The following is a 27,586-nucleotide window of genomic DNA, read 5'->3' on the forward strand; positions in this document are numbered from 1 at the left end:
AGAGCTGGGACCACCGTTTCCAAGGTTACTGTTAGTAATACACTAAGACGTCATGGTTTGAAATCATGCATGGCACGGAAGGTTCCCCTGCTTAAACCAGCACATGTCAAGGCCCGTCTTAAGTTTGCCAATGACCATTTGGATGATCCAGAGGAATCATGGGAGAAAGTCATGTGGTCAGATGAGACCAAAATAGAACTTTTTGGTCATAATTCCACTAACCGTGTTTGGAGGAAGAAGAATGATGAGTACCATCCCAAGAACACCATCCCTACTGTGAAGCATGGGGGTGGTAGCATCATGCTTTGGGGGTGTTTTTCTGCACATGGGACAGGGCGACTGCACTGTATTAAGGAGAGGATGACCGGGGCCATGTATTGCGAGATTTTGGGCAACAACCTCCTTCCCTCAGTTAGAGCTTTGAAGTTGGGTCTAGGCTGGGTCTTCCAACATGACAATGACCCGAAGCACACAGCCAGGATAACCAAGGAGTGGCTCTGTAAGAAGCATATCAAGGTTCTGGCGTGGCCTAGCCAGTCTCCAGACCTAAACCCAATAGAGAATCTTTGGAGGGAGCTCAAACTCCGTGTTTCTCAGCGACAGCCCAGAAACCTGACTGATCTAGAGAAGATCTGTGTGGAGGAGTGGGCCAAAATCCCTCCTCCAGTGTGTGCAAACCTGGTGAAAAACTACAAGAAACGTTTGACCTCTGTAATTGCAAACAAAGGCTACTGTACCAAATATTAACATTGATTTTCTCAGGTGTTCAAATACTTATTTGCAGCTGTATCATACAAATAAATAGTTAAAAAAATCATACATTGTGATTTCTGGATTTTTTTTTTTTTGATTATGTCTCTCACAGTGGACATGCACCTACGATAACAATTTCAGACCCCTCCATGATTTCCAAGTGGGAGAACTTGCAAAATAGCAGGGTGTTCAAATACTTATTTTCATCACTGTATATACGCTGCAGTTTGCAAGTGGTTTAAGGGGATTATGACTGAAGATATAAGCCATAAACCTATGTAAATTTTTCTGCAGCTGGGTTTCTCAGCAAAGCATTCTGAATGGCTTATGAGCCACTGTAATGTTTTCCAAAGTACCTCAGGCTTACCGTTCGCCCTAGAAACAATCCGGCTGCTCCCATAGGCGATCAAAGAGTAAATACTCTTTAATCGACTCTATGGCCTTGGAGGACTGGAGCGGCATCATACGTTACTTCCGGTCCAAGGTGAAAGTAAATAAAATCAATTTTAGGCAAAAGAGGTAAAAGGAAAATAAGAAATTGGGGGTCTTTTTGACCCCAGATCTCTTCATAAAGAGAACCTGTCATCCTTATTTCTATTACAAGGGATGTTTACATTCCTTGTAATAGGAATAAAAGTGAGAAAAAAATAAATATTAAAGGGACAGTGTAAAAATAAAAAATAAAATAAAGCACCCCTATCCCTCTGTGCTCGTGAAACGCATATGTAAGTCGTGCAGACATATGTAATCCTAGCGCTAGACCTCCTTTGCAACTCTAAACAGGTAACCTGTAAAAGGCATTTAAAGCATCACCATAGGAGATTTTTAACTACCGTAGCTTGTCGCCATTCCACGAGCGTGCGTAATTTTAAAAAGTGACAGGTTGGGTATCTATTTACTCGGCACAACATCATCTTTCACATTTCATAAAAAAATTGGGGTAAATATTGTGTTTTGTTTTTTCTAATTCATTAAAGTGTATTTTTTCATTTGATTCTTATCAGTCCCTCTGCCTTTTTATCAGATAAACAAAAGGATTTTAAGTGAGCCTCAAATATATCAGGGGAATACTACACAGCATGACCTGAGTGAACACTGAGTCTGCCTGGGGCTGCTGATGTCACATCCAACACGGCAGCACCCAGAAGCAGTTTTAGGCCTGTTCAATATGGTAATATCATCAATAACTACAGGGAGGTTAGTTGCACAAAATTTGGTAATTTGACATATAATCTTATGGAATGGTTGTTGCTGATATTAATAGTATGGAGACAGGGTCTCTTTTAACAGTGTGTACTTTACAATCACCCTGTAACCACACAAAGGAAACGTGTGCCTGGCAGCATACTAATTACTTGCTCTACTGCCCACTTTGCCAGCCTTCACTGTTTCCTTGAGATAAAGCTGGCTGAAGAATCTTCTGCAACTCACTCTTCTAGGGTGGTTGAATACATGGTCCGCCTCTGCAGTCCCATTCTTTGGCCCTACTTCTCTACAGGAAAAGCGGTGATGTTATGCCTAGCAGGCAGAACAGCAGTGGAGGACCAGGCACCCTACACAACATCTCTTGAAAACAGGGAAGATCATTGCCTCTGCAACAATTCTTTACATTTCTTTTAAGTGGTGTCAGGCTTGCGTGTGAATGAGATATCGTACATTTATATATGACCAAACATTTTCCCTTTCATGCACCCACTCCTTCATCCTGACCTTTTCAACTCTTTCCAAGCTGGCATGTAGCTGCTTCTGAATGCTATATAACGTAGCTAAAGGGAGAGTTTCTAGTTCAGAAACAGAGCTAAGTAATTTAGAATCTAGTGTTCCAGGAATTCTATCCAGCTCTTCCTGCAGTTTCTTCACTTGTTGTTCCAGGGCATCTCTCTGCTCCCGCGCAAGTTCACATTCCATGCTAGCTGCTGTCGCCCGCTCATTAGCTTCCTCTGCCTCTTTCTTCCAGGCATCACAGGCCTGATGAGAGAGAGAGAGATAACTTGAACCAATAAAAGGACAGAAGTCTGCATTCTAATTAGAAATGTTGTCAATCTTAAAGTGATTGTAAAGCTTCAAATTTTTTTAAAATAACAAACATGTCATGCTTACCTCCACTGTGCAGTTAATTTCACACAGAGTGGCCCCGATCCATGACTTCTGGGGTCCCTCGGCAGCTCTCGTGGCTCCTCCCTGCATCGTATAACCCCCTAGGAGACGCTCTCCCGGGGGGTTACCTTGCGGGCGCGCTCCCGAGTCCATCATTCGGAATGTAGGAATCAGCCCTGCCCCCCTGGTCATTGGATTTGATTGAAAGCAGCGGAAACCAATGGCTGCGCTGCTATCAATCTATCCAATCAAAAGCCAAGAGCCACGGGCAGCGGGACAGTGCATCTCCGCCGTGGCAAATTCTAGGGCTCAGGTAAATAAAACGGGGAGGCTGGGGGCCGATCACTGGCATCCATTAAGGTGAAAAAACATGAGGGTTTACAAAGTGAACATGGTAAGGAGAGAAGTGAGATAAACGTGAGAGTGTGCTGCTCCTCTTTCGTTGTGCAGTCATGGGCCATGACAGGTTTTGGACTTTGCTAAAGTGCTTAGTATAACTAAGCCTGGTACACCCTAGCAGCTTTGTTTTTCTTTCAACCCAGCGGACTGAATGAAAAAACTGAAGAGCTCAGAAGGATCTTCCCTACTGCTGTGCTATTGGGTCTTGACAGGGGGACACGGATGCCCCCCCCCCCCCCTGCCAGAACACTCCAGTCAGCACTCTCAGCCATTGCCGCTGGTTAGATGATGATCGGCAGACCTCATTCGTTCATGCCCATTCAAGCAGAATGTCGGACAGTTTCTATTGAACCAGCCAATACCGCCCAATATTCTGGCCCGTGTCTTAAGGGCTTAAGGGCAAAACTTTTTTTTTTTTTGGATAGAGTGGAGAGGGTTTATAACACTTGTCAGTTTTTATTGCTGTCTGTGCCCTCGTTAGGGAGATTCACCCTCTCTATTTGTCCTGTTTACCATTATCATTGAAAGTAAGTAAAAGAAAATCAAAAATGTTTTAATTGTTCCCAGAAATGTAATAGAGGGGGAAATCTTCCAAAGTGGACACTAGTTCTTGTGACCTGGGGGTCCCCAATGTATTCTCTTAATTTGCAGGCATTTCCTTTCACTTCCTGTGTTGGCAATGGGACAGGAAGTGAAAGCAAATCTCCCCAATATGACAGAGAGGGCAAAATAAACCTTACAGAGGTTATAGTCCTACCTTGCTCTATCCAAAATGAAAAAAAAAAGGTTTTGCCTACAGTTCCTTAAATAAAGCCCAGTCTACAGAGAGACCAAAGACTGAGTTGCTCTTTCCAGCAGGAGTGCCTGGATGACAAGACTGAACAAAGGCATATGTATTATACCAGAGCTGTTTTGCTGTTTTCCTGGAATTTAGCTTTACATAAAATGCAAAAAAAACATGGCACTTCCTTTGAACGACTTTGAAAGCACCCCAGAGTATTCCTAGTTAGAAGGCTAAAAGCAAATGCCAATGTACATCACTGTTTACCTGTTTTGCTTGTTTCCATGAGTCCTCCCATTGTTTGATAGTGTTACTAGCCTCTTCCAGCTCCTGGCGTAATCTAACAAGCTCGGCCCCACCTGCTCCAGAGGGGAACGCAGGTGACGTCCCAGGAGAATAGCTGCCTGACACAAAATGTTCCCATATACTGTTATTCATGCCATTTAAGCCTATAAACATAAAAACAAAACAAGGTAAACCTTAACCATGAATATGAATGTTAAAATATGAGTTATTTAAAAAACAAAAAATTCAGGAAGGAATAGCCCTACCATAGATGTCCCATTACATCCATTTGCTGCTGTACAGTCACTTACCTAGTGACCCAGGGGTGGTTGATGTACTGAGAAAGGTGCTTTCTGATTGGCTATGTGCTCCAGGGGTCTGGTGCATAAAGTGTGAGGAGATGCTTACAGGTGGAGATGGAGATGTGGAATGGAAGGACGCTGAGCTGCCTAAAGATCCAGGGATGTTTACAGGAGCAGAACTCTGCATTAGGCTGCCACCTGCAATTGGAGAGAACAAATTAACATTAACAAGGCAACATTGAAGAGGAGAGGAAAAAAATAAAACATTTCAGATGGAATCTGGAAGCTTTATACCAATTTGCTAGTAAGGCTGGCCATACACCAACAGATATTTTTCGTTTAGCTTGGAAGTCTGCATGGAAAAATGTATCCAATTCTTCTATCTACACTATGCAGCTATTTTATTTTGGCAGCCTTGCTCACCGTCTATCAAAAAAACCTGATTGGATGTTTCCAATGTTCGGCTGTCAATTTTCCACCCGACTCCTTCAATTTGTCAACCAAGGAATGCTGGGCAAGAGGTGGTCCATGGGGCCACCCAATGATTACATTTCATCCAGTTCATCAGGAACTGGGTAAAATGAGAACAGCGTATAAAAAATTTGATTTGGTTCAATCCTGCTAACTAAGAAGTATCATTATTTCGTGAATGAAAGCCTTAAAGTGGTTCTAAAGCCTTATGCCTCGTACACGATCGGAATTTCCAATGGAAAAAGTCAGACGGTCATACACTTTCCATTTTCGGATGATGGATTCAACAGTGCTCTATGAGATGTTCAAAGCTTGGGATATTTTTTTTATAACCTAACCCTGCTTCAAACTTCTCCACATCTTTATCCCTGACCTGTCTGGTGTGTTCCTTGACCTTCATGATGCTGTTTGTTCACTAAGGTTCTCTAACAAATCTCTGAGGGCTTCACAGAACAGCTGTATTTATAACGAGATTAAAATTACACACATGTGGACTCTATTTACTAATTAGGTACCTTCTGAAGGCAATTGGTTCCACTAGATGTTAGATAGGGGTATCAGAGTAAAGGAGACCGAATACAAATGCATTTCACACTTTTCAGATATTTATTAGTAAAAAAAATTGGAAAACCATTTATCATTTTCCTTCCACTTTATGTTGGTCCATCACATAAAATCCCAATAAAATACATTTACGTTTTTGGTTGTAACAAGACAAAACGTGAACAATTTCAAGGGGTATGAATACTTTTTCAAGGCACTGTACAAAATGTTCTTCCAGCTCTTCCTTGTTAGTACCACTTACTTCACCAGCTTTTTGTTGCCCTGTCCCTGAGACATGTTGCTGCCATCAATTTCAAAAAGACCTTATTTTTGTCTTAAAGCGGGGGTTCACCCGTACATAACACTTTTTCCCCTTAGATTCCTGCTCGTTTTGTCTAGGGGAATCGGCTAGTTGTTTTAAAATATGAGCATTACTTGCCGTTTACGAGATGCATCTTCTCCGCCGCTTCCGGGTATGGGCTGCGGGACTGGGCGTTCCTATTTTGATTGACAGTCTTCCGAGATGCTTCCGACGGTCGCATCCATCGCGTCACGATTTTCCGAAAGAAGCCGAACGTCGGTGCGCAGGCGCAGTATAGAGCCGCACCGACGTTCGGCTTCTTTCGGCTACTAGTGACGCGATGGATGCGTCCCGACAAACTTGCGTGCAGAAGCGAACGCATACATGAGTAGCGCCCGCATATGAAAACGGTGTTCAAACCACACAAGTGGGGTATCACCGCGATCGTTAGAGCGAGAGAAATAATTCTAGACCTAGACCTCCTCTGTAGCTCAAAAGATGCAACCTGTAGAATTTTGAAGCGTGACATGTTGGGTATCATTTTACTCGACGTAACATTATCTTTCACAATATATAAAAAAATTGGGCTAACTTTACTGTTTTATTAGTCTTATTTTTTAATTTAAAAAAGTGTTTTTTTTCCAAAAAAAGTGCGCTTGTAAGACTGCTGCGCAAATACGGTGTGACAAAAAGTATTGCAATGACCACCATTTTATTTTCTATGGTGTTAGAAAAAAACCTATATATAATGTTTGGGGGTTTTAAGTAATTTTCGAGCAAAAAAAAATGTTTTAATCTTGTAAACGCCAAATCTGAAAAACAGCCAAGGTCCTTAAGTGGTTAAAATGGTACATTTTCTCAGTTTAAACATTTGATATGTTGTCTACTTTCAATTGCGAATAAAAATCTGGGTTTATGAGATTTGCCAATCGTTGCATTCTGTTTTTTTGTAGATTTTACACATTGTCTGAACATTTTTGGCATTGGAGTTGCATTTAAATGAATGTTTTTGTGGTCAGAGTTCAGCTTTGAGGCATTAAATTATTAATGCGGACCTTCAGTAATTTTTTCATCTTTCCATCTATTAAATCTTCTGCCCTTGTTGTTTTAACTTTGTATAGTAAAAAAAAAAAAAGCCTTACGTGTCGCCCCAGTGTGAACCGAGTCTTAAAGTCAGCAGTTATGATCGTTACTCTGATATAAACAAAAGGAAAACATGATCAATTACCTATCATTATACCACCAGATGTGGCAACTGTGGTATTATCGAATGACTTCTCTAAAGCGGCAACACCAAAATCATTTAAATCAAGGTCATCCAGGGCAGATTCTGAAAGAAAAAAAAAAGTATGAAGAAAACTGTAGCCTGAAAAATATAAACGGTGGTATAAAAATGTATGATAAGCGAATGTACCCCTTGAGCTGGTTATACACAGCCAGTTTCTGACCTGGTAAATAAACAGCAATTCAAGCCATAGGTGGCCCTGTCTGCACCAATTGTGGGATGAACAGGGATGGCACCCTATCAGATGCAGTCACTGTTCAGGTATTCAGATGGCCATAGGTGGTTCGGTTTTCTGAATACAATAGTCAGCAGAAGAGATTCCTCCATCCACACGCTTTAGTGTTGATGGAGAAACCTATGCCTGTATAGCTAGCTTTAGAAAGAAAAAATAAATAAGGAGGTAAACTTTGGGCATAAATACCTATTAAAAATATAATGGTACAAGACTGATTCCAAAAGATCATTTATATCAGATCATTTAAATAAAGCTGGTACTTTGACCATAGCAGGCAAAGGAACAGGTACACCTTACAAGGATTACAAAAAACATGCTTTAATAAAATGTCCCCACTTTCCCCCAATGTCTCCATTTATTGCCTGAGACCCCTAAAACACGGGTAGCTTTTGACGGTGCTGACGGGGGAATACCTCCAACCGAGGCATTGCTTGCTCCCGCCGGGGGCGGGTAAGCCATCCCCGCTGGGAGATGACAGTGATTATCGTTAGTGGCTATAGCAACCGCTAGCGATAATCATAAGAGAATCCAGCTGGCAGGTTGTACCCAAGTTGATTGACTTGGTACATTCAGCCTGCCCATTAGCGGTTCAAAGCTCAGCTATGGCCTTCCTCAGAAGGCACCAGATATGTGGTCAGAAAAAGCAACTCCCATCATCTCCTATCTAGGCTGGAATAATACTCAGATTGTGACATAGGGGAATTTTTCTCTAGCAATACAAACCAAACTGAGCATGTGCAGCTTGCCCCCAAGGCTTGGTTCTATCAGCAGCTAGATTGGGGACAGTGGAAGAAGGGGAGTTTGAGAGACGACAGAATCAAGCAGCCTTTTTTACACAATGCTGAGAATTAACCCCTTAGGTTCCACAGCGAGTATAACAAGCATGCTTTACTGCATATACAGAGAGTCATCAACATGTGTGTATTTGATGGCATTTCCCTGACAAATATGAAAATACATTGTACTGGAAATCATCTCACTACTGGCAGCCTTACAAGCTGGATTCCCAAAAGAATGTTACCATTTTGGGTTCAGGGCAGAAAATACCTGACCCAGTGCTATAACAATCAACCAGAACAAGTACCGAACAACAAAATTTTATTTTATTTTTTTAAACAAAATGGTCATTTAGAAAATAGCGTGCAAAGTGTTTCTATTTTCAGTGAGAAAAAGTTAAGCTTTCATACTTGCCCACCATTGCTGGTCCACTGTGTGTCCTTCTCCAAACCCCAACCAACCAGCTGTAAGTTTAGCTCAGCTAAGCAACTACAGTGCTACCAGTGCTTAGAGAAATGTTGCCTTCCAAAGCCACTGCCTGCCATTAGAACCTTATTGGCTTTCATAGTGGGCTGACTCTCATTGGCACAATCTAGGTGGACTTTTATACAGTATTGTCCTAGAGGGAGGTTATTATAGTCCCTCTGTGTATTTTCATTTAGTTTCTCTCCTCTCTTCCACAAGCGCTTTGATTTTTAGGAAGGGCTAGTCGTTTTGTTTGCAATCTAGGTGGACTGTTGATCATATCTAGGGGCACTGGGAACTCCTGGAATGAAGGAACTTGATTACAGGAGCACATAAGATATCCGTGTCTATGTAGGAACAGTGGAGCAGGTACATGGTAAGAACAGACATACAGAAGACTATCACATTGCCAGCTCTGGGTAATGGGCTAGGATAGGACAGGCCCGGAATAGAAGGGAACCTAGGTGGAGGGCCGGCATGACTGGGGGAGCTGGGGGGAGAGCACCAATGGGTAGTCTGAGGAGGGGTTAAAAAATCTGGTGATGGGGTGTGATTTGAAAATAGGGAGGGGGCAAAGTATAGTATCCCGGGTTGGGGGGTGGGCCCAGCTCATTCCTGGGTAGCAGAGCAGGAAAGTGGGAACCAGCAGAGAGGATTTCCCGCCCGCCCGCCCTATTTGTGGTGGCTAGGTTGAGGAATTTTAGGGAGATGTTTGGCATGGGTCTTGGTGGTAGAGTGGAGGAAGTCGGTTTATGACATGGGATGGGTTGGACCTATCTAGGTATGGGTACCCTCCCTAGTCGTAAATAGTGGGCTACAAGATAACATCGGGCTGCAGTGGCACGAAGCAACAGCTCGTCCCTGAGCTTGTGGGACCACGGCTAGGGGCCAGGGTGGTGTTAGTGCAGCCGATGGGGTAGTTGTCATATTTCCTTCGCTCACCTAAAATAAGACAGCAGTTGTAAAGTTGTGGGTTGTTATGGTGTATATATATATATTGGTTGTTGTTTTATATATATATATATTTATATATTTAAAGAGTTTTATTGTTTGTTATTTGTAATAATAAAGTGGCCGGCTGGCCTCTTAACCAAGAAGTAGTTTGTCTTTACTTAGGTTAAGTGGAGGCACGGGTACTGGGTTTGTAGTCGGGACATCAGCTATACACCAGTCAAGGAGTACAATGACCAGGAGCACCCAGTCTTCAACCATGCTGTTGAGAGTACAGATGGACTAGAGAGGCCCGGAGCAAAAAACCCACAGCATAGGCGCAGGGCCGGCCATGACGGGGTTAAAGGAAAGCCCTGCCATGGTCAGTGGGAGGGGTTGCAGTGAAGGAGAGCGGTGGGAGGGGAGGTTATAAATCACCCTCCCACGCTTCCCGGGCTAACAGCACGAGGGGCGAAGTTTGCTGCTGGGGACTCTGTGCTCTGCCAGAAACGTCCGGGGAGAGGTAGGCCGCGACCGGGGACTTTATTTGCGGGCGTCCGGCGGGACATAGGCGCTGCTGGGGATCCATTGCTCTGCCAGTAAATACCAGGGAGAGGCAGGCCGCGACCGGGGACTCTATTTTCCGGCGATCGGCGGGTGTTAGGGGCGCTGCTGGGGCCTGTTGTTCTGCCAGAGACTTCCGTTAGAGGCAGGCCGCGACCGGGGGCTATATTTTCGGGCGATCGGCTCCAGGGACAGGCGCTGCTGGTGTAGCTGGCTCTGCCTAAAAAAAAAAAAAAAAAAAAAAACGAGCGCTGCTAGGCCGCAGCCGGGGGCTCAATTTTCACCCAGCTGCCTGCTACTATGTCTGGGGTTGAGGCTATGCTCGCCCAGCTTAGGGAGGAGGCAGATCGCCGCGGAGAGGGGTGGCTCCAGTCCATGCTGGGGCCGCTCCTGCCACAGGGGGATGCCAGGTCTGTTTCACCCGTCCGGGGGGGGGAGGGGGGCACCTCAGCAACACATGGGCCTCGGCCTGCGGAGCGGGGCAATGTGACGAGATCACCGGGCCGGGGGGGGGGGGGGGGGACACCCCGCGTTCACGGGTGTCCCGGCCCCCTGTGCGTTATTCACCCGGTCCATCCACCCGGTCCCATAGGAGGGAGGGCAGCCCCATCCGGGCCCCCTCGGGCCCCCCAGCGAAACGTACAGCGGCGGGGGGGCGCCAGGAGAAGACCATTGAGCGGCAGCGTGGGGCAGGGAGGGGGCGGCCAGGGGGCTCTTCTGCGGCGGCCAGGTCCGCTCGGCGAGACGATCGGAGGGATGCGGGCTCCAACCCCGGTTTTGCACCGGAGGGCCGAGAGCCTCAGCAACGCACATCGGTCCCTGCGGTGGCTAGCTCCCCAGCATCCGCGGCTAGCCACCTCCAATCCAGCCCCGTGGTGAGGGAGCGTGGGGGAGGGGAAGACGGCAGAATGTACGAGGCACCAAGGAAAGCAACGAGGAAGTCGGTTCACGGGTCCAGGGTGCGCAGCGAGAGCGAGTCCAGCTCTGGGCCCACGGCTCCCAGGCCCGAGTCGCCTGGTGGGCTTTCATCGGGTGAGGAGGGTCACCCTGGAGATCGATCGGAAGGGGAGCTGTCGGAGGAGGAAGTCGTGCCCAGGACGGAGGTCGCAGCGCGGGAGCCAAGCCGGACGGCTGATGGGATTGCTTCCAGACAGCCCGGTGAGTCGTTTTTGGCTTTGTCTTCTAATGTACAGAATGTGGGGGTGTCAGTGGGGGGACGGGGGGGTCCCCGTAGGCGTTTAGGGGTGCCCGCAGGGGCGAGTAGTGGGGGTTCGGGTGCCTTGGGGGAACAGTCGGGAGAGGATGGGGGTTTGCATCGGTTTTTGGTGGGTTTAGAAGCATTGGTGAGCCAGCTGAAGGGGGGGAGCAGCCCCGCCGTTAGCCCCGCGGCAGCATGGGGTCCGGCGGGGGGGTCCGGGGTCACGTCACCTGCAGTGGCGGTCGCCGTGTCGGGGCCAGTGGTGCCTGTGGACAAGGGGCAAGAGGTAGGGGCGGTGGCAGCGGGTAATGGGGTGCCGCCTGCGGATAAAGGAGATGCGGGGGTCGATTCCGCAAAGAAGAGGGATTTGGTCCGGTTGGCGGACGCAGCTAAAGGGGAGGTGTATACCTGTTATGAGGCACCGCTGGGTTCACATTTGAAGCCAGAGGTGCGGGAAAAGATTTGGAAGAGCGAATATGTAGAGATATTTGCGTTGTTACCGCTGGAAAAGTTTAACCTTGATAGGGTTAAGCCGGAGGAGTCCAAAAAAGAGGACGAGGAGAAGAGGAGGTATAGGCTTATACCTAGAACTTTTGCGAACTGGTCGCAGGCATACTCGATCATGGCGAGCGTGATCGGCGAGAAAAACCCCGAACACTGTTCGGCGCTTTTTAGTTACCAGGAGGCGATTAGCGAGGCCTACCGGTGCTACGGGGGCACTGGGTGGCTCCGGTATGATGAGCATTTCCGGCAACGCCGGGCTATCAGGCCGGATATTAGGTGGGACACTAAAGACATCGGCCTTTGGATGCGGCTTATGTCGGCCCCACGGACGTCCACGCCGTTTTTTCAGGGGGGGGCCGGTGGAACCTCTTCCCCAGGACAGTCGGCCGGAAAGAAAAAGGGGGTCTGCTGGCAGTTCAACGAAGGAAACTGCAAGTTCGGAGGGTCTTGCCGGTTCAAGCACGAGTGCTCCGGCTGTGGTGGCAATCACCCCTCTTCCCGGTGTTTTAAACAAGGCAAGGGCCGTTCCGGAGATGCTTCAAGTAAGAGGGAGGACTCCGGTGATGGTGGAAAGGATGCGACCGTTTCTCGGTAGATATCCTGACAGGGCGGCCGCCCTGTTGTTGGAAAGGGGATTCTCCGTGGGTTTCAGCATTCCGTGCAAGTTGGCGGTGGTCCCCCCGGTGGCAAAGAATTTGCGTTCCGCGTTACAACATCCGGAGGTGGTTTCGGAGAAACTGCTGAAGGAAGTGGCGTTGGGCAGGATGGGGGGCCCATTTGTTTCGCCTCCCTTGGACGATTTGGTGGTTTCACCTTTGGGGGTGGTGCCTAAGAAGGAGCCGAACAAATTCCGGCTCATTCATCATTTGTCGTTTCCAAGGGGGGGGTCGGTTAACGACGCTATCAGCATGGAGGAGTGTACGGTGAGCTACACCTCCTTTGACGCTGCGGTGGGCTGGGTTAGGCGGTATGGCCGGGGGGCCTTGATGGCCAAGTCGGACATTGAGGCGGCGTTTCGGCTCCTGCCGGTCCACCCGGATAGTTTTCGGCTTTTGGGTTGCCATTGGGGTGGGGAGTTCTACGTAGACAAGTGCCTACCGATGGGCTGCTCCATTTCCTGCGCGCTGTTTGAACGGTTTAGTTCTTTCCTGGAGTGGGTGGTTCGGGATGTGTCTGGAGTGAGCTCCGTGATCCACTATCTGGACGACTTTCTCTGCGTTGGACCGGCGGGGTCACGGATTTGCGCAGTGTTGTTGGCCACGCTGGAACACATTGCGGAGCGTTTTGGGGTGCCGCTGGCGCCCGAGAAAACGGAGGGTCCGAGATCGGTCATCCAATTTTTGGGCATTGTAATTGATTCAGAGGTGATGGAGTGTAGGTTGCCACTGGACAAGCTGGAAGGCCTCAAGGCTGAGATACAGGAGATGGTTGGTTTGCGGAAAGTGCAACTCCGAGCGCTGCAGTCGCTCCTGGGGAAGCTAAACTTTGCGTGCCGCATTCTCCCCATGGGGAGGGTTTTTTGCAGGCGCCTTTCGGCGGCCACAGCGGGGGTCAGGTCACCCAGGCACTATGTGCGCCTGGGGAGAGAACATAGGGAGGATTTGTTGGTGTGGCACTCCTTTTTGGAATCCTTCAACGGCAGGGCATTGTGGATGTCCGGTCCGGTTAGTAACTTTGACATGGAGTTGTTCACGGATGCAGCCGGAGGCGCAGGTTTTGGGGCATACTTTCAGGGGCAATGGAGTGCGGGCCCTTGGCCTCAGGCCTGGTTGGAGGCGGGGTTCACAAAGAACTTGGTGCTGTTGGAATTGTTTCCGGTGGTGCTGGCAGTAGAGTTGTGGGGGGCGGCCTTCCGGGACCGGAAGGTGCGGTTCCATGGGGACAATCTGGGGGTGGTCCAGGTGATCAACAAAGTTACGGCGTCCTCTCCTCCAGTTATTCGGCTATTACGGCACCTGGTGCTGCGCTGTTTGCAGATGAACATATTTGTGTATGCGGTGCATTTACCGGGGGTGGAGAATGTAGTGGCTGACGCTCTGTCTCGCTTTCAGTGGGACCGGTTTCGGGAGCTGGTGCCGGAGGCAGAGGAGCAAGGGGTACCCTGTCCGGAGTGGCTTTGGAGGATTCCGTTGGAATCGTCTCCAGTTGGATCAAAAAGTCGGTAAGTGTGACCACTTGGAGGGCTTATGAGAAGGTTTGGGCAGAATGGCAGGCTCTGGTCAGGGAGGCCGAGGTGGACCCGGCCGGTCCCGAGGTCAAGGGATTGGTGATTTATTTCTTGGCCAGGAACATGGAGGCCGGGGTGTCTCAGTCCATGTTGGACAAAAAATTGGCCGGCTTGGCTTTTCTGTTTAAGTGGCAAGGGTGTCCGGACTTTACGAAGGACTTTTGTGTCCGGCAGGCCCTTAAAGGTTACAGGAAACAGGGGCGTCGGGCGGATTCCCGGCGCCCAGTGTCGTTTGAAATATTGAAGGGTATTATGGGAAAGTTGGGGACAGTTTGTTCATCCCAGTTTGAGGTGTTATTGTTTAGGGTGGCGTTCGCGTTGGCGTTTTTTGGAGCTTTTCGAATAGGGGAATTGGTTAGCCCCTCGAAGACGGTACAGGGTGGCATGTTGGCCGGTGATGTGGCATGGACGCGAGAAGGGGTGAAAATGTTACTACGTCGGTCCAAGACGGACCAGAAAGGGAAGGGAAAAGTGGTGCGAGTTTTCCCTATTGAGGGGTCGGAATTATGCCCTGTTAGGGTGGTGCAGGAATTTTTGGACGTACGGCCGGAGTTGGGCGGGTCTTTTTTGCTGCATGAGGATGGTACGGCGTTGTCGCGGTATCAATTCGTGACGGTGTTTAGACGGTGCCTGGGGGCTTTGGGCCTTGTGGCTCAGGAGTTCTCGGCGCATTCTTTTCGGATTGGGGCTGCGACGGAAGCGGCCCGTTGTGGCTTGGATGAGGAATTGGTGAAGAGGATTGGCAGATGGGAGTCTAGGAGGTTTCGACTATATGTCAGGCCCCAGCTCATGGTAGAATTAGGGGTGAGTGGGGGTGCAGGTTAACATACGTCCCAAGAAAGTTAAGGGGCCACTTCCAATGTTGGTGGGAGTGGAACGGGGGTTTTTTGGTTAAGGGAACATGTTGGGGTCGGGGATGGGGTTCGTCTCCCGATGGGACTTATTTGTGATGGTTTTCTTACTTGCTGTCTTTCAGGTGCGGGACAAGGGCTGGTCTGGATAATGGGCCACTCCTTCGTTCATAGGGGGGCGGCAAGAGCAGATAGGCGACCGGACGGTCGACAGCTGGGGATCCCAAGACAGGAAGCGATGGTGCGGTGGTTGGGGTTCCCGGGGATGTTGTGGAGCAGGGTGGTGCCGGAAGTGCACAAGTTTGCACGGTTGGATCGCCCGCCGGATGTTTTATTGATACATGCGGGGGGCAACGACCTTGGGATTCGTAGTATGTTGGATGTCGCACGCGACATCAAATTCGATTTTCTGCGAATTCGCATGTCCTACCCGGATACGGTAGTGATATGGTCAGACATTGTGGGCAGGTCATCATGGCGGATGGCCAGATCGTGGGAAGGCGTGAACAGGGCCAGGAGAAAGATCAATCGGGACGTGGCTAAGTTTGTGATCAGGAATGGTGGCTTGGTGGTTAGACACCCTGAGCTGGAGGTGGATATGTGGAGGTATCAGCTGAAAGATGGAGTACATTTGACCGACGTGGGGATTGATATGTGGGTGTTGGGCCTGCAAGACGGGATCCAGCGAGCGTTGAGGGTGTGGAGGGGCGCCCAAAGGTAAGGAGTTACCTTTGGGTGCTGGTGGCGGGTGTTTTGGACTTTGCAGGAGAAGAAAGTACCCTAAAGTGGATGCCATTACCCAGAGGTGGTATGGGTTCTGAAGGGGCTGGTAGTCCAGTCTACCAAGGTGTAGCTGGGAAGGGGTTAATGGGGGCACTGCGGTCAGGTAAGGTCGTCTCTGAGTCAGGTTTTCGGCTTGAGGCCTAAGACCAGATTTAGGTATCGCAGTGCTCATAAAAGTTCTAGCATGGTTAAAATGGTTTAATGTGCCTGCAAAGTCCAGCACCAGTAGTGTTAATATTGTGTTTCAGGTTTACTTATGTTTATGTGTGGAAATGTTATTTAATGTGTTTTAATATTTAAAAAAGGTTATTTAAAAATAAATGGAGGCTGCTACGGCCAGTTTTTACTCCAAAGATTACAGTAGTGGTCTCAGTTATTTATTTAAGGTAAAAGTTGAGTAAAATGTGGGTCTTAGCAGATAAGGGTGTATGTATTTATACCATAGTCAAGAGAGGCCCGGAGCAAAAAACCCACAGCATAGGCGCAGGGCCGGCCATGACGGGGTTAAAGGAAAGCCCTGCCATGGTCAGTGGGAGGGGTTGCAGTGAAGGAGAGCGGTGGGAGGGGAGGTTATAAATCACCCTCCCACGCTTCCCGGGCTAACAGCACGAGGGGCGAAGTTTCCCACCCACCCTCCCTTTTTTGCTGGTTGGTTGGAGGGGGCGATTGGTTTATGGGGGTAAGAATGGGGATGTGTTATGGTGTTTGTGGTCTGGGGTGCTTTCCTGTTTTTTCTTTTTTCTGTCTCTCCACACAGGTGCGAAGTTATGATGTCGTGGCGGCGGCGGGTGTTTTGGACTTTGCAGGAGAAGAAAGTACCCTAAAGTGGATGCCATTACCCAGAGGTGGTATGGGTTCTGAAGGGGCTGGTAGTCCAGTCTACCAAGGTGTAGCTGGGAAGGGGTTAATGGGGGCACTGCGGTCAGGTAAGGTCGTCTCTGAGTCAGGTTTTCAGCTTGAGGCCTAAGACCAGATTTAGGTATCGCAGTGCTCATAAAAGTTCTAGCATGGTTAAAATGGTTTAATGTGCCTGCAAAGTCCAGCACCAGTAGTGTTAATATTGTGTTTCAGGTTTACTTATGTTTATGTGTGGAAATGTTATTTAATGTGTTTTAATATTTAAAAAAGGTTATTTAAAAATAAATGGAGGCTGCTACGGCCAGTTTTTACTCCAAAGATTACAGTAGTGGTCTCAGTTATTTATTTAAGGTAAAAGTTGAGTAAAATGTGGGTCTTAGCAGATAAGGGTGTATGTATTTATACCATAGTCATGTGCAGCAGCACAACTTCCAGTAAGTGAGTTACAGGAGTTTTTAGCTAGACAACTGCATACAAAAAACAGGGGCAGAGAGAGCACCAGTAGACAGCCAGGAAGAGATGAAGTTGTAACCAGAAACTACAAAATACACATACAAAGCATATCAGAAGTGAAGTCCATACAGGTCAGATGAACCAAAAGAGAATCCATATCCAATACAACTCAGATTAGAATCTCCTAATACAAAAGACAGAAGGGCTTAACCCAACCACAGGAAGAGAAAAAGATGCTGAGTACTGACTAGCTCTGAGGGATGCATTAATATTGGCCGGGGGATCACAGCTTCTAAGTGGGCACAAACACAGAACAGATTAGCTACACATGTTAAAGGGGAACACACCGTTTGAGGTACCGTCCGACTCTCTCGTCATCAAGTCCCATTTGCAGGGGCCAAGAGAGCCAGCTTGTTTGTCAAAAGTGTATACCTATGCTCCTTTGTGAGTGGGACCATTGCTTTTATTTTATTTTAAATAATAAACATTTTTATATGCGGTAATGCACTAGGTCGGTGCGCCCTGCTTTCTTTCATTTTCTCTTTAGCCATATGAACACCCATTGTTCTGAGGAGGGCTGAAAGACTATAGACCTTGCCATAAGACTGGACTACACTATCCGTGTTTAGAGAAACACCAGAGCGCAGGAGATTTTTGCTTTAACCACTTGCCGTCGCCGCACCGTCATAATACGTCCACAAGGTGGCTCTCCTAGGCGAGATCACGTATTATGACGTCCTACCTTTTAGCCGCCACTAGGGGCGCACGCGAGCCGCCGGAGGCGCGCGCGCCCCCCGCTCGCCCCCGACTCCCGTGCGTGTGCCCGGCGGGCGCGATCGCCGCCGGGCACACGCGATCGCTCGGTACAGAGCGGGGAACGGGAGCTGTGTGTGTAAACACACAGCTCTCGTTCCTGTCAGCAGGGGAAATGCTTTTCTTCGGTTCATACAATGTATGAACCGAGGATCAGTGTTTCCCCTAGTGAGGCCACCCCCCCCCCCCCACAGTAAGAACACACCCAGGCATACTTAACCCCTTCCCCGCCCCCTAGTGTTAACCCCTTCACTGCCAGTGGCATTTTTATAGTAATCTAATGCATTTTTATAGCACTGATCGCTATAAAAATGCCAATGGTCCCAAAAATGTGTCAAAAATGTCCGAAGTGTCCGCCATAATGTCGCAATACCGAAAAAAAAATCGCTGATCGCCGCCATTACTAGTAAAAAAAATATTAATAAAAATGCCATAAAAATACCCCCTATTTTGTAAACGCTATAACTTTTGCGCAAACCAATCAATAAACGCTTATTGCGATTTTTTTTTACGAAAAATATGTAGAAGAATACGTATCGGCCTAAACTGAGGAAAAAAAAAGTTTTTTTTATATATTTTTGGGGGATATTTATTACAGCAAAAAGTAAAAAATATTCATTTTTTTCAAAATTGTCGCTCTATTTTTGTTTATAGCGCAAAAACTAAAAACCGCAGAGGTGAACAAATACCACCAAAAGAAAGCTCTTTTTGTGGGGAAAAAAGGACGCCAATTTTGTTTGGGAGCCACGTCGCACGACCGCGCAATTGTCTGTTAAAGCGACGCAGTCCCGAATCGCAAAAAGTACTCTGGTCTTTGGGCAGCAATATGGTCCGGGGGGTAAGTGGTTAAAGGGGAACACACTGACCTTAGAAACAAAAAAAGAAAATAAATAAGTATCTGAAGATAGCAAAAAAACAAACATCTCCAAGCAGAGGCTGCCCTGGACCTACTAAGATGGTTTATCTATCTCTTTAGACAGCTGCTTAGTATAGGGTGACCAGACATCCCCAGTTTCAGGGGACAGTCCCCTGATTGAGGACACTGTCCCCGGACCAAGTCTGTCCCTGGTTTTGTCCCCAGATTGGATTTAATAGGGGGCAGGGGCAATTTCAAAGTCCAGTGCAGAATAAAAATAAAAAAAATTGAATTACGCACCCCTGCTCCACCGTGCCTACTAGCATAGGGGGGTTGTATTTTTCCCATTATCTGTGCCCCTTTCTGATGATCATGTACTGGTCGGAGCGGAGGGAATATTTCTTCAGTTTTGGGCACATGCCCATTCAGCTCCTCTCGCATGTTACTCTGCCTTGGCTCAAATCCTGGCCATCCACCTGCCTATCTGCTTGCCTTCCCTGGCGGATTGATCTTTCTCCGCTACCCATCCAGTAGTAGCCGGGGCCCAAAGAGTAAGACTTGAGAGGCTGTGAGGCGGGCCACGACGGGCAGAGAGTCGCTGATTGTTGCCATTACTAGTAAAGAAAAAATATGTCCCCGGATTTCATTTTAAAAATCTGGTCACCTTAGCTTAGTAGGGGTTCAAATCAGAACAGTAATGTTTTCCATTAGTGATAGTAATGGGGAGGAGAGGTTGTTCACCCTTTGAACAGTCACAGTTTCTGAAAGAGCAACACATATATCTTACCTATGACAGATTCTACTGTGTCACTGGTTGGGTAGAAGGGCAGAGCATTGGCATTCATACCAGGAGTACCACTTATGGCTGCAGGGCTGGGGGGTGTTGCAGCTAGACTAGAAGTAATACTAGAGGAAATGCTTGAGGTCAGTGGACTCCCCATTGGCATTATTCCTAATGCATCCTGTAATGATGATAACAACATGGCAAGGCTGTGTTACAGAATATGACACACAGCAGATTTTATTGTATGAACATTTTGCAAGAACAAGCCTATAAAATACACATTAACAATACAGATTATCTTAAAGCAAACCTATGCTTTTCCCGCAAAAGGAAAACAACAGGTTTACTTTAGTTCCTCCTTCTCCAGCAGCATTTAATCACCTTCCTTAACTCTGCCATGGGGGGGTCTGTATAGGGGAGTAAGTCATGTGCTCCTCCATACCCAGAAGTATTGGATATATTTTTTGCTCTCAGTGACTGAATGGAGTGGTGGTAGAATTAAAAAAAGGTAAGTATGTGCTGCTGGGAAGGGACCACAAAATCAATCCTGCTACTTTTCCCAGCATGGGCATTTTGCTTTAAAGTAAACCTGTGCCAACAGGCAGCTACCATTACTGTCCTCCTATGAAAATGCTACCCTCCTGGTAGTTCTACTGATCTTATGACTTCAGAACTTTGAGTCAATGACCTGCAGCATTCATGAGGTCACTTTCTTTATTACAAACTCTTTAGAGAAAATTTATAGTGTCTGTATAATGTGCCCCACTGAAAGTGAAGTGAAAAATAACACTCACATGTTAGGGTGCCTGATCATCCTGGTTTTTGGAACGATATTTTGCGCAATGAGGATTCTTTTGGTTTGTTTATCTGTATGAGGAACTGCACTGCATGAGGTGCCAGCAGCGGATCTCTACAGGGGCTTCCCCACATGCTTAACTACTTGCCGCCGCCGCCCACCACCAAATGACGGCTGGGCGGTGCAGCTCTCTTTATGGGTGGACGTCATATGACGGCCGCCCAGAATGACCGCTCCTGTGCGGGGGCGTGCTGCTGTGGCAAGGACATGGCGCGACCCCGATCTGTGTAAAGAGTTGTGGCCGCGACTCTTTGACCATGTGATCGGCTGTGATCAATCACAGGCGATCACATGTAAACACGGAGATGCCAGTAATCTTCTCTCCTGACAGAGTGTGAGGAGAAGAGAGCCGATCAGCGGCATCTCCTCACAGGGGACAGCTAGGTATGTAATCAGGGCACTGATGATCAGTGCCCTCAATCACAATTAGGTGCCCATCAGTGCCAGCAATGATTGCCCACCACTACCAGCAATCATGTCCAAGCAGTGCCCATTATTGTCAACAATCTGTGCCCAAAAGTGCCAGCAACCAGTGCCCAAAAGTGCCAGCAATCAGTGCCCACAAGTGATGCCAGTCAGTGCTGGCTATTAGTGCTGCCCATCAATGCCCACCACTGCTGCCCATCAATGCCCACCACTGCTGCCCATCAATGCTGCCTATATGTGCCCACCAGGGCTGCCTATCTGTGCCCACGAGTGCTGCCTATCTGTGCCCAGTGCCACCCATCAGTGCCACATATCAGTGCCGCATATTCGCGTCTCCTCATCAGTGCCACCTAATCAGTGCCATAAGTGCTGCCTCATCAGTGTCCATAAGTACAACCTCATCAGTGCCCATCAGTGCAGCATATCAGTGCCCATCAGTTCCAGTGCAAAATTTACTGACAGAAACTAAGAAAAACTTTATTTTTTTCAAAATGTTTGGCCTTTTTTTTGTTTTTGAAAAAAATAAAAAACCTAGGAGTGATTAAATACCACCAAAATAAAGCTCTATTTGTGTGAAGAAAATGATAAAAATGTCATATGGTTACAGTGTAGCATGACTGCGCAATTGTCATTCAAAGTGTGACAGCGCTGAAAGCTGAAAAATGGCCTAGACAGGAAGGGGGTTTAAGTGCCCAGTATTGAGGTGGTTAAAGGACCATACTAGCGATAGTTGGTGAACTCCAGGGGGTGAGTTTACATCTATGTGGGGCACCCAAGTCTGAGCACATTGAAGCACGGATATACCATCTTTAAGCACAAGCACTTTATATCACTATACAATTGGGACTGTTCTATATTTGTGTACATCATTTCTATTTGGCACGAGCGCAGCGGACTGTTTTTTATTATTTCTATTGCCATATTGTCAATTTTTATACTGCAGCTGGACCGATATTGTGTTTATTGCAATTTATATCCATTGGCAGTTGGTTTTTCTATTTTACAGCTGCTATTAAAATTCTTGGTGTCAGCTGTTGTCAGGTGACAGCGCTAGGACTAGTGTTTGGACACTTAGCCAGGGCACTGCATTATGGGAAATAGTCACAAGCTCCCCCATACCTAGGAGCACCAGAATTTCAGTGGGCTAAGGGGGAGCGGGGGAGCTGAGGTGCTAGGGCAAAGTGTCAATTTGACATTACCAGGCAAAGTGAAAGCCATTGGAGTAACGTGTCAGCCAGGCAACTAGCATTTTCAAAACAGACCAGTGATGTTAACCTCCATATTTCCCTCAGCACAGGTTTACTTTACCCAATGACACAAATAGATTAAGTTTGCAATATAGTTCATCCAGATAATGTAGAACTGAGGTGTTTGAACTACAGTCTACAACAGACTTTCTCAACCTTTTCAACACAGAGGAACCATTGAAATAACTTCCTATTATCAGGGAACCCCCTATAGCTCAGGATACATCAGTGTGATGGTTAGTGGGAAGAATGCTCCTTACACGTGTGGTCATTGAGAGGAGTTCCCCCCTTACAGATAGTTAAAAGGATCAATGGTTCCAACGGGAACTTAAAGAGGTGTTCCAGCCTTGGGGGAAAAACATTAACAGTCAACAGCTACAAATACTGTAGCTGCTGACCTTTAACCACTTATGGACCGCCGCACGACGATATACGTCGAAAAAATGGCATGGCTGGGCACAAGGGCGTACATGTACGTCCAATTTAAGAGCACAGCGCGCTCGTGACCCGGTCCTCTTCGCCGTGACCATCCCCGCCGGTGTCCCACGATCGGGTCACAGAGAGGAAGCACGGGGAGAGGTGAGTGTAAACGAACTGTCACTGATTGTCTGTTGCCTGTGTTGGGGAACAACGATCAGTGACGTTACACGCACAGCCACGCCCCCCCACAGTAAGAACACTCCCTAGTGCACACTTAACCCCTACAGCGCCCCCTCCTGGTTAACCCCTTCACTGCCAGTGTCATTTTTACAGTAACCAGTGCATTTTTATAGCACTGTTCGCTGTAAAAATGACAATGGTCACAAAATAGTGCCAGATGTGTCCGCCATAATGTCGCAGTCATGATAAAAATCGCTGATCGCCGCCATTACTAGAAAAAAAATTATTAATAAAAATGCAATAAATCTGTCCTCTATTTAGTAGACGCTATAAATTTTGCGCAAACCAATCAATAAACGCTTATTGCGATTTTTTTACCAAAAATATGTAGAAGAATACGTATCGGCCTAAACTGAGGGAAAAAAAGTGTTTATATCTTTTTTGGGGATATTTATTATAGCAAAAAGTAAAAAATATTGAATTTTTTTCAAAATTGTCGCTCTATTTTTGTTTATAGCGCAAAAAATAAAAACCGCAGAGGTGATCAAATACCACCAAAAGAAAGCTCTGTTTGTGGGAAAAAAAGGACATCAATTTTGTTTGGAAACTACATCGCACGACCGCGCAATTGTCAGTTAAAGTGACGCAGTGTCGAATCGTAAAAAGGGGAAAGGTCCTTTACCTGCATAATGTTTCCCGTGACTTAAGTGGTTAATATATGGACACTCACCTGTCCAGGGAGCCCACGATGTTAGCACTCCAGCCGATCTTCAGCTCAGCTGTTGGGTGCTGCCACTGTCATCTCCACTAAAGGAAACCAGCTTCACAGGCGGATCCACACTGCGCATGCGCAAAGCGTGCTGCACTTTCTAATTGGCCCGGCAGCGGAGGAAGGAGGAGGGGGGCCAAATTTCTGAGGAACAGTGCTGCAGTACTGTCAAAAACAAGTCCCCATTCCCCTCTTCCCCCTGAAAGGTGCCAAATGTAGCATCGGAGGGGGGGAGGAAGCAAAAAAACTAAAATTCAACTTTTGGGTGGAACTCCTCTTTAACTTAACTAGGCAGACATTTCTCACTGCTCAAGGAACCCATAGCAACCTCTGGAGGAATGTAGAAAGTGAGACCCAATTGATAAAGTGCCGTAGGCTGCTTGAGGCCAAGTGGCATCAATAAACATAGGTCAGGGGAAGGAGGGTTGGGACTTTCACGGCACTGATAGGAGACCAGATTGGTATAAAAAACAATATTTATTTACATAAAACACTTTATTAATTCGGTCTCACTTTCTACATACCAAACGGGATGCTGGCACATTTAAATTGTTTGCACAATTAGCCTTATAGAGGCAATACTCTCCCTTTTCAACCTCTGGAGGAACCCTGGTTAAGAAACCCCTACAATTTGATATCATTACACAGTGCCATCTAGAGGCCAGTGAAAGATATCACAACAAGTCATAGAGCATCCCGTGATAAGAAATTCAGTGATGTACAAGAAACAACTCCATAACTTTTAATAGGATGTTTCATTTAAAAGCTACTAAGACAGACTTACTTCCTTCTCTAAAGCTAGATGCATTCTATGTGACCCTGTCAATGATTATGTTATTAGCATACCATATTTGTTCACCGCCCTTACTATGGTTTCTTGCAAATAGGCTAAAAAGCAATAATATAATAGCAGGAGGTGCAGGATGTGAATGCAACTGTCATTAATACATATCTATATAATAAAATCTGGTATGTTAAACATTCCTGAATCATCGTACTTATATACACATAGACTAGAAAAGAAGCCCAATTTCCTGCCTTACCTGCTTTGACTGTAGAAGGGATTGATCTTGACCCCTGTGCTCCATCGGGTGCGGTTTTAACTTTGCCTTGGCAAAACAAATAGTGAGAATGTGAGGCGACAGAGCTATGGGTTTAATACTGCTGAGGCACACAGTTCTAGAAACATCTACTGCACATAAATGGGCCACTGCAGGCACAATACACAACACAAGAGTGAGTGCAGGGACAACAGACAGGGTCCCATAATGATAAGTTACCAAATCTACTGACCTGGCTTTTAAAGCTCTTTAGATAATCAGTCCCTGTGGAGTCTTCCCTCTCGCACCCTGGGGCTTTCTTGTAGCTGCCTGAGAGGTCACCGTGAAATCCAAGGCTATCCAGGTTCTGTGGCTTCCCAAGGGATCCCGAGGGAGATCCGCAACCATGAGTTGGGCTTCCTATGCTGGCACATAGTATCTGTCAGACAACAGCAAGGCTTTTTTATCCTGCTATTCAAAATGAGAACGATGTTACAGCAACTTATGGGAACTTATCAAGGGAGAAATACTGGAGTAGCCATTGCTGACTTGTTGTTCAAAGGGCTGGCTCTAGGGTTGCCGTTCTTATACTTGCTTTACCGACTTAGTGAGTGACTAACCAAGCGTCAGGATGGAGCAGTTGGAGTGCATAGTTGTTTTGGGTCAGTGACCCATTAAAGAGACCCTGTCATCAGACCATACATTTTACCAAAAATCTTCTGATATGAACAGTGAACATTTTTTATGCATGTTATAAACCTGTAAAAGCCTCCCTAGTGTAGACATCCAAACATTCTTAAACTGCTCTGGACATAAGTTCAGCTGTCCCAGCTATGTAGAGGGAAGAGGGAAAGAGGAGCTGGGCCAGCACATGATATAATTGGACAGTTCCATGAAAAAAGGACAGGGCTATGACGTGCATTTAGGAAGAGGGGCTGTGCTTTAAAGTGATTGTAACGTTTTTTTTTTTTAAATAATAAACCTGTTAAACTTACCTGCTCTGGTACTGAACTGAACAGCCTCGATCCTTCTCTTCTGTGGTCCCCTACTGGCACTCTAGGCTCCTCCTCTTTGTTGTGCGCCAACCTCCTATGGAAGCGCACCTGTGGGCTTGCTCCTAATGCGGGCTGTGTTCGTCTATAGACACGCTCAGCGTGGTTTGACCCCATGCCCCCCCCCCCCCACAGAATTTGATTGACAGCAGTGGGAGACAATGGCTCATGCTGCTGCCTCTGTGCCTATGTGAAGAGGCAGAAAAAGCAGCACTGGCTCAATATAGGGCTCAGGAGAGTATATAGTTAAGTGAGGGGGCGATACACTTACTGAGACACTCTTTACCCTAATACAGGGAATGCATTAGCCGCTTAAGGACCGCCGCATGACTATTTACGTTGGCAGAATGGCACAGCTGGGCACATTGGCGTGCAGGTACGTCCCCTTTAAAAAGCCCAGCCGTGGGTCGCGAGCGTGCCTCCGGCGGTGCGCTTGCGGCCCTGTCCTCCGTGACTGCACCCGGGGGACACACAGACTCAATCACTGCCGGTGTCCCGCCATAGGGTCACAGGAGATGAAGAACGGGGAGAGGTGAGTGTAAACACACCTCCCCCGTTCTTCCTAGTGTGGCTGTCAGTGATCGTCTGTTCCCTGTCACACGTCCAGCCACACCCCCCTACAGTAAAAATCACTCCCTTAGGGCACACTTAACCCTTTAGCACCCCCTAGTGGTTAACCCATTTCACTGCCAGTGTCATTTTCACAGTAATCAGCATATTTTTATAGCACTTTTCCCAAAAAAGTCGAAAGTGTCCGATGTGTCCGCCATAATGTCGCAGTCGTGCAAAAAAAATCGCTGATCACCGCCATTACTGGTAAAAAAAGATTTTTTTTATAAAAATGACAAAAAAAAACTATCCCCTATTTTGTAAACGCTATAAATTTTGCGCAAACCAATCAATAAACGCTTATTGCGATTTTTTTTTACCAAAGATATGTAGAAGAATATGGTCTAAACTGAGGGAAAAAAAAGTGTTTTTATATATTTTTTGGGGATATTTATTATAGCAAAAAGTAAAAAATATTGTTTTTTTTTTCAAATTGTCACTCTATTTTTGTTTATAGCGCAAAAAATAAAAACCGCAGAGGTGATCAAATTCCACCAAAAGAAAGCTCTGTTTGTGGGAAAAAAAGGATGCCAATTTTGTTTGGGAGCCCAGTTGCACGACCGCGCAATGGTCAGTTAAAGCGACGCAGTGCCGAATCGCAAAAAGGGGCAAGGTCATTAACCTGCATAATGGTTCGGGTCTTAAGTTGTTAAGGTAAAAAATGTCTTGCCTTTATAACCACTTTAATACTTCCCGTAGGAGTCAAATTTTCTAGCTAGTTCAATTTCTCAGCAACACGTGCTGAGTATGATTTCTTACATTTTTGTTTTTCAAAGATGAGGATAGAGATATGACAGCTGGCATTATTAAAGGGGTGTTCCAGGCATTTTTCATGTTTATTAAAAGTCAGTAGCTACAAAAAGTGTAGCTGCTGGCTTTTAATAAACATACACTTACCTGTTCCACGTTCCAGCGACGCGCCGGCCTGAGCTCCGCTCCTCTCCCCCCCTCTCCGGCCAGCGTCCTCATTGCTACTGTGGGCACCCGGCCATGACAGCTTTCGGCTTCACGGCTGGGCACTCACTGCGCATGCGCGAGCGGCGCTGTCTGATTGGAAAGGTGATCGCCTGGGAGCTGTCACGTGTCCCAAACGATCGCCTACTGGGAGGGGCCGCAAAAAGGCGATATGACGTATCGCCTTAGTGGCCCCTCGGCGGAAGTGGGACAGGATGTCCCACTCCTCCTGAAGCCCCCACTCCCCCCCCAAAAAAAATTACATGCCAAAAGTGGCATGTAAGGGGGTGAGGAGTGGATTAAGCAGAAGTTCCACTTTTGGGTGGAACTCCGCTTTAATTTGTTATGCAATCAGCATAGACCATCATTAATGTCTGCTTTAAGAGAAACTGTCACCAACTTAAAAAAATATATTTGCAGCGTTTTCCTTTCCATAAGGATTTTTTATTCACTTGAAATGCGCCTTTGCAATTGCTAGAGAATTCAAACACGCCGGTAAGAGTTCCCCCTCATTCCTA

At 47.0% G+C, this 27,586-nt stretch overlaps 1 protein-coding gene across 3 annotated transcripts in view; it reads right to left on the minus strand.

Annotated features, from left to right (window-relative positions):
* UNK (unk zinc finger) overlaps positions 1-27,586 on the minus strand; it is a 102,214-nt gene that overhangs the window by 9,545 nt on the left and 65,083 nt on the right. For all 3 annotated transcript variants that reach the window (XM_040330522.1, XM_040330520.1, XM_040330521.1), the window contains 7 exons: positions 24,707-24,892; positions 24,457-24,522; positions 19,519-19,693; positions 7,161-7,262; positions 4,627-4,815; positions 4,298-4,479; positions 2,464-2,721 (listed from right to left, as the gene is read on the minus strand). In XM_040330522.1, the coding sequence (XP_040186456.1) occupies positions 2,464-2,721; positions 4,298-4,479; positions 4,627-4,815; positions 7,161-7,262; positions 19,519-19,693; positions 24,457-24,522; positions 24,707-24,892 (1,158 nt within the window). The remainder of the gene's footprint in view (positions 1-2,463; positions 2,722-4,297; positions 4,480-4,626; positions 4,816-7,160; positions 7,263-19,518; positions 19,694-24,456; positions 24,523-24,706; positions 24,893-27,586) is intronic.

The sequence above is a fragment of the Rana temporaria genome, chromosome 12 (genome assembly GCF_905171775.1).
Source record: "Rana temporaria chromosome 12, aRanTem1.1, whole genome shotgun sequence".
Lineage (NCBI taxonomy): Eukaryota > Metazoa > Chordata > Amphibia > Anura > Ranidae > Rana > Rana temporaria.